Source organism: Atta colombica, unplaced genomic scaffold (assembly GCF_001594045.1).
Source record: "Atta colombica isolate Treedump-2 unplaced genomic scaffold, Acol1.0 scaffold55, whole genome shotgun sequence".
NCBI lineage: Eukaryota > Metazoa > Arthropoda > Insecta > Hymenoptera > Formicidae > Atta > Atta colombica.
Window position 1 is genome coordinate 2,074,167 of NW_017259545.1, and position 8,310 is coordinate 2,082,476.

Consider the following 8,310-nt stretch of genomic DNA (forward strand, 5'->3'; position numbering starts at 1 on the left):
TATATATATCATAATAATATATTACATAATGTATTAGTATTTTTATATTCGTACATTAATAACACAGCTAAAGAAAATTTTTATGTAATTCATTGGCGAATTTACGTAAATATTTTTACACTTAACTCTAATTGTAAATTTACTTTTACAAAGTACTTTACTTGTATGAAGTAGAATAATTTTATTTGTAAATTGTGACTTTACGTGAGTTAATATATGTACCTTTAATAGTAATAAATCTTAAAATTACCTATTATAATTGTTATAATTTCACATGTAATTTTTTTACAGCGCGTGTCTTAATATTCTATCGTTTCGCGATAAGAAAAATCTTTTTTTGATTAAATGAATATGAAGAAATTGTGATTACCGCGAATTTTCCCAGTTAAGTTTATTCTTGAGCGACGAGATTAAGAACGTTTAAGGACGGCCGTCATTGAGATTAATTCTCTTAGCTCATAATTAAGATTAGGTTCCCTTTATTACAAGAAATTTAAACGGAGATTAAACCGTCGGCGTCCGCTTACCTGTCTCGCAACTGAATCTCGATTACGTCCTATGTAATTCTCAAGTATCTGGATTAAGAGGTAAAACATTCGACAACCTCTTTACATACTCATAACTCTTGATAATTTCAATAATTAGATATACTACGTAGCCAATAATCGTTGCATCAAAACGCTAATAAAATTCATTAACGTTTGCAAAAATATGAAGTCTAAATTCGAACGTTGATTTTTTAAAATTTAGCATTAATGATGTTCTAAAATTTTAATCTTAATTTAATTACTGCAATTATATTTTATTTAATATTTTAATTGCTATATGACACCCATATTTGAGTGATGCATAAAATTTGCAACTTCTAATGCATTTTCAATATATTTCATACTGACATATGATATTTCTTTTTGCAGTAAACAACGTTTTCAAAGACTAATGGAGACATTGTTTTCTTGTCATTTATTCACAACTTTTGCAAAATGCTCTTTTATGCAGCAGCAGATAGTTTAATTAATGATTATCCATAAATCTGGATGCTGCAGAATATATATATCTATTGTAAAGAGAAATATCTCTGCCGCGCGTACTCCATCCGATCGCATCTCACTTCATTTTATCCATCTTCTTATCTCCCTTGTTTACCTGTATTTATGGAACGGAAAGATGAGGCGGAAGTGGGATAATAATTTCGTGCCACGGATAGAGAAACGGCGAAACTTTTGATCGACGGCGGGCCCACGCGGCCACGCCACGCGCATCAACTTTTATTATTTATTGTTACTTTAAAGTCCGCGGTCGGTTTAGTCAGAGGTTTTACGGTTACCTTTAATGGCGCCCAGTGTAGAACTTTCGAAACGACTCTTTGCCTTCACCTCTTTATGCTCTTAGCACCGACCGAGCAACCCCTTTTCATGGGAAATCGATGGAAAACGTATCAGGGCGGAGAGAAAGGCAAAGGACATATCGCTGACATGGTGCACGTGGCAGTGAAAGTTGTGATATAAGGTGCCGTTGTCATTTAGATTGGATACAAAGAGAAGCTGTTTTCTGTTTCAGCTCGGTGAGACGTTAAATCCCGAACTGCAGATCATCACCAGCGTGTTCAATAAGGTCATATATCGAGGTGAGTGCAATACAATATGTCGCGGGGGGAGGGGAGGGGCGGGGGGAAAGCGTAAAATACTTCTCCTCTACTCTTTTCCTAAATCAAGCTGGAAAGTCCATCGTCTTTGGCTCTCTATTGTGTAACACATTCGCTTGTATCTCATTCAACAACATGATAACTTTTTTCCTTTTAATTCCGCTCTAACTCCATTGGATACCGGCGATAGCTTTCCTTTTGTATGGTTGTGATGTCCACTTGGCTGCGTTCTTTTCCTTTTTATGCTATATATCTTGAAATGATATTAAACAGTTTCAAACATTAGTGTTTGGTATTTATTTGAATTTATTATACACAAGACGTTATTTGAAATTATTAATGTAACTCAGTAAACAAGAAACATTTTGGTACATTTTAGCAACATTATAATGTTGCAAGCATTAATGTTTGAAATTGTTTAATTTTTATTATTTTTATTTTTATTTTTTATCTTATTGTACGACACGAAAATGATTCATTACACTGTTCAATTTAATGTTAATTCAAATTATATCTTAAGTTGAATTATTTTTAATAATTTCTACATAGGTTGCTGCTATTTCTACTCAATTAATTTAACTAAAACAATGGAATTAAACAATTTAACTCAAGCAAATATATTAAATTTGATTCAAATTTAAATTATTATTTATTAAAAACATTTACATTAATATAGACGTTGTTTACTTCAAAATTGATTACAGAATTGATTTACCAATGTTTCTTTTATATTTAATAATGTAGAATCTAAACTTTTTTCACAGAATTTATAATTTATATTATTGTAACATTTTCTCACTACTATGACTCGTTTATAGTTTAGTGTTATTAATTAATTATAGCATTAAAATCAAGTTTGACTCAGACTTTTTAATTTTATTGTTTAAATTTTGAATCAATTGAATCTTTGCTTCTAGATTAATTTAATTCTAATTCTTGCTACTTTATTAATTATATAAATAAATACAAATAATATACGCTATCATATTTCTGAGTAAATAACATTATAATTGGTGAACAGTGTATTTACAAAAGTAAATCGCGCGTGTTGTGTTTAAATGTTGCTCCATTATTTCCTTAAACAATCAAAAATTTATGAAACATTTATGCAGAAAATACGTACTTAATTTTATTATGAAAAACTTGATTTTCGAAACAAGAATTCGAGAATAATTTTAACGCATTCTATATTTTTAAAATTGCATCGGCATTTTAATTTTTTCAATGCCATTGAATGCATCTGGTACATTATTGATGCCGGACGTATCAAGCGATGTGTAATAATTATCTATTCGTGATCGCTCTCCCATTGATGCTTTTTGTGGTGTACATCGGGCGACGCGATGTAACGACAGACGACGTAACTATGCCGTATTGTATCACCGGAACGTAAATCCTGAACAAGCTGTGCAGCAGCTCGATACTAATTTCCTACAATACTCTGGCTAAATGCATCATTGAAATCGTCTCGACGATCTCCACATCGAAGAAATTTGATAGATATATGATACTGTACATAAGAGATAGAACTTTGAAAAATAATGAGATTTGAATGTTTCATATAAAACGAGAGAGAAAAATTGTTCTCAAAATCCCTATAAAAAAATATCCCAAAAAGGAAAAAAGATGTTTCTCTTCAAACCATTTTATAGAAATGAATCTACGATACTTGGCATTTTTCATGAATATATCGCTGCACGGTACATTGATATAAAAGTGACACATTATAAAATGAGTAACTTTTTTCAGTAAAGCAGTAAATATCTTGGATTCGTGTTAAAATCGGTCCCTTCAAGTCCTTAAAATTTTGAGGCGTGTTCAATTTTTAACATATCCGAGTTAATTTAACATAATATGATAATGTTATTTAAATATTTCGTGTTAAAATTGATATTCAACATTTGTTAATGTCAAAATAATTCAATTTACAAATAAATGAACAAATAATATAAAAATAATGTATTCTAAAACGTAAGTTCTAAGATAACCGAATAAAATGGGATCAGAGATATCCAAACATATTAGAGAATCGAATGCAGAAGAAAGTTTGTTTGAATTATAAAAAGCGCTTAATATCGAAGTTTTTAGCTGGTTTATTGCCTCAAAATTCTGAAAGGCAAGGCTACAATTAGTCACTATTCTTTAAAAGATTAGTTTATGAAGAATGCGGGGCGGAATCAGGCATGCAGTTTCGCGTCACGAATACGTGCTCACACATTGGGTACTCCCGGTAAGTTTTGGACGGAAAGTTAGTCGAATACTGCGGTCTATTGGAGTAACCGCGGGTAATAAATAAAACGCCGTGAGGATGAGAAAAGAGTGTCGGTTTTGCCGGCGATACTCGAATGAAGCTTAGAGGGACGACGGCGGTGGCGGAGCAACGGCTGTAGCAGATGGCACTCGAGTCGAGAGTGAAAAGTCGAGAGCGAGGCCTCTACGAGTGGGAAAAAGATGAAAGGGAAGGGGATGAAGATAACGAGATAACGATAACTTAAGATAACGAGTCACTTGCTCGACCCACCGAGTATTCGCGCCAATGAACGCGTCGCTGTAGGATAGAATGAAAAGTACCTTTTTTTCTATAAGTATTTTTCTTAAGTTGATATTTGTAAAAATGATTGATGAGATTACCATATTCAGTTGGATAAATACTGGATATTATCTTTCCGGAGCTATTTCTAAATATATGTAATAACTCTTTTACTCTTTTTCTTTCTCTTTCTCTCTTATATCTTTTAAAATACAATATATATTGTTGTACTAATCCAATTTGTAACTGAATATAATTTTTCAAAGGACAATATCCTGAAAGTCATCCTTTTTATCGCGTAAAAAACTTGTACACATACAAATAATTATTGCAGAGATTGTTTGTATTATAATAGGAGAATTATAAATACGTGTTATATTGAGAATGACAAAAAGTAAAAAAAATAGAAGTAGTGAGTATGAATAACGAGGAAGCGTTTTAGCGAAAAGCAAGAGTAATGAAGAAAATGCGAACCGACGGTGTAAATTACTTACAGTAATGCTTTCCCGTACATCGAAGTAAGCGAAACAATGCTGCTAGACAACTAGTTAATAAATTTCCGGCTTTCTAATTACCATAGAGTAATTAGTATATTTAAAAAAAAATCACTGAATTCTATCTGAGTTCTTTTTTATAAATAATTATTATTTAAATAGTACTGTGTGTCAAATATTTATCTACATCTCGATTTTATTACAATCATGAATTTTTGAGAGAGAGAGAGAGAGAGAGAGAGAGAGAGAGAGAGAGAGAGAGAAGACTCAATTCTCAATATTTAAGAGAGAAATTAAAAATAAGATTCATCTAATAGAATAGTTTTTATCAAAATATCATTATATACGATTATTGCAACATTCACGTAATATCACGCAAGTTATGGTTTACTGAACTATGCTAAATATTGAAAGCGGAAGAAAATTATAGCGTTGTATCAAAACACCGATACATGTGTTATTCATAAACGTGAATTGAGTCTATAGGTACCAGGTGCGATTACATCATCCGTCCGCGATTTTTCATAACTTGTCTCGACGAATTAACGCCCGTCAGAGCTTCGTTACGATATTAAAATTAAATGGATGGCGCGCATAATGGATTATAACGCTGCTGCGTCAAGAACGGCGCGAGCGCGATCCACCGTTTTGATGTATCGCGCCGCGACTTACGGACGCAAATTGCACTCGACGTAAAATCGAAATATGACTCCCTCTCCCACTCGCGCGCTTTCTTTCTCTTCTCTACCTCTCTCCTCACTCGCGGATTCCATCGGCGCAACGAACTTCCTCCCGCGATTTGCATCCGCGTATCCGCCGTCGAGAGAGCGCCGAGCAAGAAAACGCCTCTCGTTCCTCCGTTCAACTTGCGTGGCATAATTCTGCAAATGCCACGGCTGGTTGCATTGCTCGACGAGGAAGAAAATAAACTTTACAGCCAAGTATTCTCGAGGGTGGCAGAGGATGGGACGTACGCCGGCAAAGAGAAGGGTGGAAGGACCATCGATGCGCTTCCTCGGTATGCTTCCTAGTAGGAGATTTCAAATACCCGCCCACCCACAGTCATTCCCCTTCAGTCGTGGATCCGTATAAGGGCATTCGGTATCTCGTCGATTAAACGATTCGACCTGGAAGCGTGCCTGACGCTTTTTACATGGTTAACACGATCAACGATGGACGCGCGACGGGGAAGAGAGGGATATGGGGTCGATTTACAAGGTACGACGATGTCACATACTCCGGCCGGTCTAGTGTGTGCATAAATCTGTATGTACGCCCGGGCACAGCTATGTGTGTATTTTAATCAATACCCTGTTGACACCGCGACCAGGGAACATAAATCATAAGACAATGGAAAATGGCGAGCGGGGAGGAGTTACAGCGGGATCTAAGTATTCCATTGTCGTGTACGTGCCGAGACAGGCACGTTGCATATACAGTGGCCCACAATAGTTCGCCTATGCCATCGTGAAATTTATTTAACTCAAGCCTTTCATCAGCTAAACATGTTTTTATACAGAACGCTCGCGTGCAGGTCGCTCACCAATGAACGAAACTGCGCGAAGCGACGTTTTAAAGGGATTTTTATTTAACGCGACAATATCGAGATCGCTCTCGAGTTATCAAAGATTATGAAAGACATTTTTAATCTTTCGATGGCATTCTTATTATGACATTCCTCAAATTTTCTTTTTTTGGCTACTTTATATGCTACCTATCATTTTTTTTATTAATAATGATACAAACATTATAAGCTACATTATGTAAAAATTAACTCATTTCTAATTTTCTATATAATTAGTGTGGCATATACAAAAATGCGCATGAAAATAAATATTTAATATCAAAATTTCCATGCATGTTAAAAAAATTTGTTACATGCTTATTGTTTATGCATATTTTTACACAATACCTGTACGTGACAAAACAATATGAAGTGGCATCGAAGGATTAAGAATTTTATCGAATTAAATTGAAGCGACAAATTATATGAAATTTCTTCGCAGTAAACATAATATGTATTAAGCAACACATGTATTAATATGCAAAATATATTTAACAATTCAGATATAAGATAAATGTTTTAATAACATTTCTACGACAATGCAATTGCGAGAAAGTAAGGACCTTTATCCGCGCACAATGCCTATTGCGAAATTGATTTCACTCGGCATCATTAATAATAATGTCACACTGATGTCCTGCCAAATCGATTTCGGGAGTAATGCGTTTTTAAACCTTGATCAATAATGCGTATGACGTAATTAACGGTGATTACGACTAGCGCAGAATTGGAAAAGCACGATGAAAAGTGTCAATGCGTCGAATATTTTTGAAACGTATCATTTATTCGCACGAAATTTTTAAAACTGAATAAATTTTATATATATCATAATTAGTAATTTTTATTATATAACTACATTTTTTAAATTGTTGCATCAAATTTACATTGAACGAATTGTTTAACAGGGTATGCCCATTACTTTGAATTTTATACAGTAATAATTTCCAGTCGATAACTGAGTATTCACACATATTTCATTATACCCCTGTGATATATTTTAATATATCATGCCTGGAATATTTGGCAGGAATAAATGTAAATTGTTTTATAATTGCAATGAGGAAAAAAAGAAAAGATAATTTTGAATAATAGAGTTTATTTCTGATGTGTGAATATTGAAATGAATTTTTCTACAAAAATAAAGTCTTTAGTCTCTAAAGCCCGATTGCACCAATGTTACTTTGATTTTAAGCGAGGCTTAAAACTCTTTCTGTCTCTGTCTCTTTTTGGCTTTAAAACGAGACAGATAGAATTTTAAGTCTCACTTAAGTCAAAGACATTGGTGCAACTGGATCTAAGAGATCTGTGGTAGTCAAAGAGATTCTCCGTCTCTCTCCACAAGACATCTTAGACATCTATATCTACACGCTGTCAATTAGGCAGCTAATGAACACACATAATTAGCACTATAATATGTTTTCAATGTCTATATTATGGAACATCTTCTCTTTTCTGCTTGTGATATCTTCATTTTCTTACTTCATAATTATCATCGGTTTTCATGTGTTCGACCGTTTCGATCTATGAATTAAAACTTGACTGATTTACATGATCGTCATACACGAAAGAGATGCTTCTACGTTGCCAGTGTAGTAACCCAAATAACAAGGAAGTAAGCAAACGGGACGAAACCTCTAGTATACCGGAGGAATATTCGCAGCCTCACAGTATACAGTAGTGTACACACACACACACACACACACACACACACACACACACACACACACACACACACACACACACACACACACACACACACACACACACACACACACATATCCCTTTACTCCGCGTGCATCCCCGTTACAATCCTGCTGTACGCCGCCCAGCGAATGCCTACGTATCTACGAAATGTAGATAATAGATGAAATATTTGCGCGGTATGCGTGGTATTAAACCGACACCCCTGAAATTGTATTTTATAGCTACCCCTGCCACCAACGGGCCCACTCGCGCAACCCCTTCAGAGTCCTGACTCTCCCCTCCGCTATCCCGATGTACCCAGGTTGCATACCGCTCTTCCTCCTTTCCTCTCTCTCTCTCTCTCTCTCTCTCTCTCTCTCTCTCTCTCTCTCTC

At 34.7% G+C, this 8,310-nt stretch overlaps 1 protein-coding gene across 2 annotated transcripts in view; it reads left to right on the forward strand.

Annotated features, from left to right (window-relative positions):
• LOC108691908 (carbonic anhydrase-related protein 10) overlaps positions 1 to 8,310 on the forward strand; it is a 166,477-nt gene that overhangs the window by 144,933 nt on the left and 13,234 nt on the right. For both annotated transcript variants that reach the window (XM_018199862.1, XM_018199863.1), the window contains exon 6: positions 1,561 to 1,627. In XM_018199862.1, coding sequence (XP_018055351.1) covers positions 1,561 to 1,627 — 67 coding nt within the window. The remainder of the gene's footprint in view (positions 1 to 1,560; positions 1,628 to 8,310) is intronic.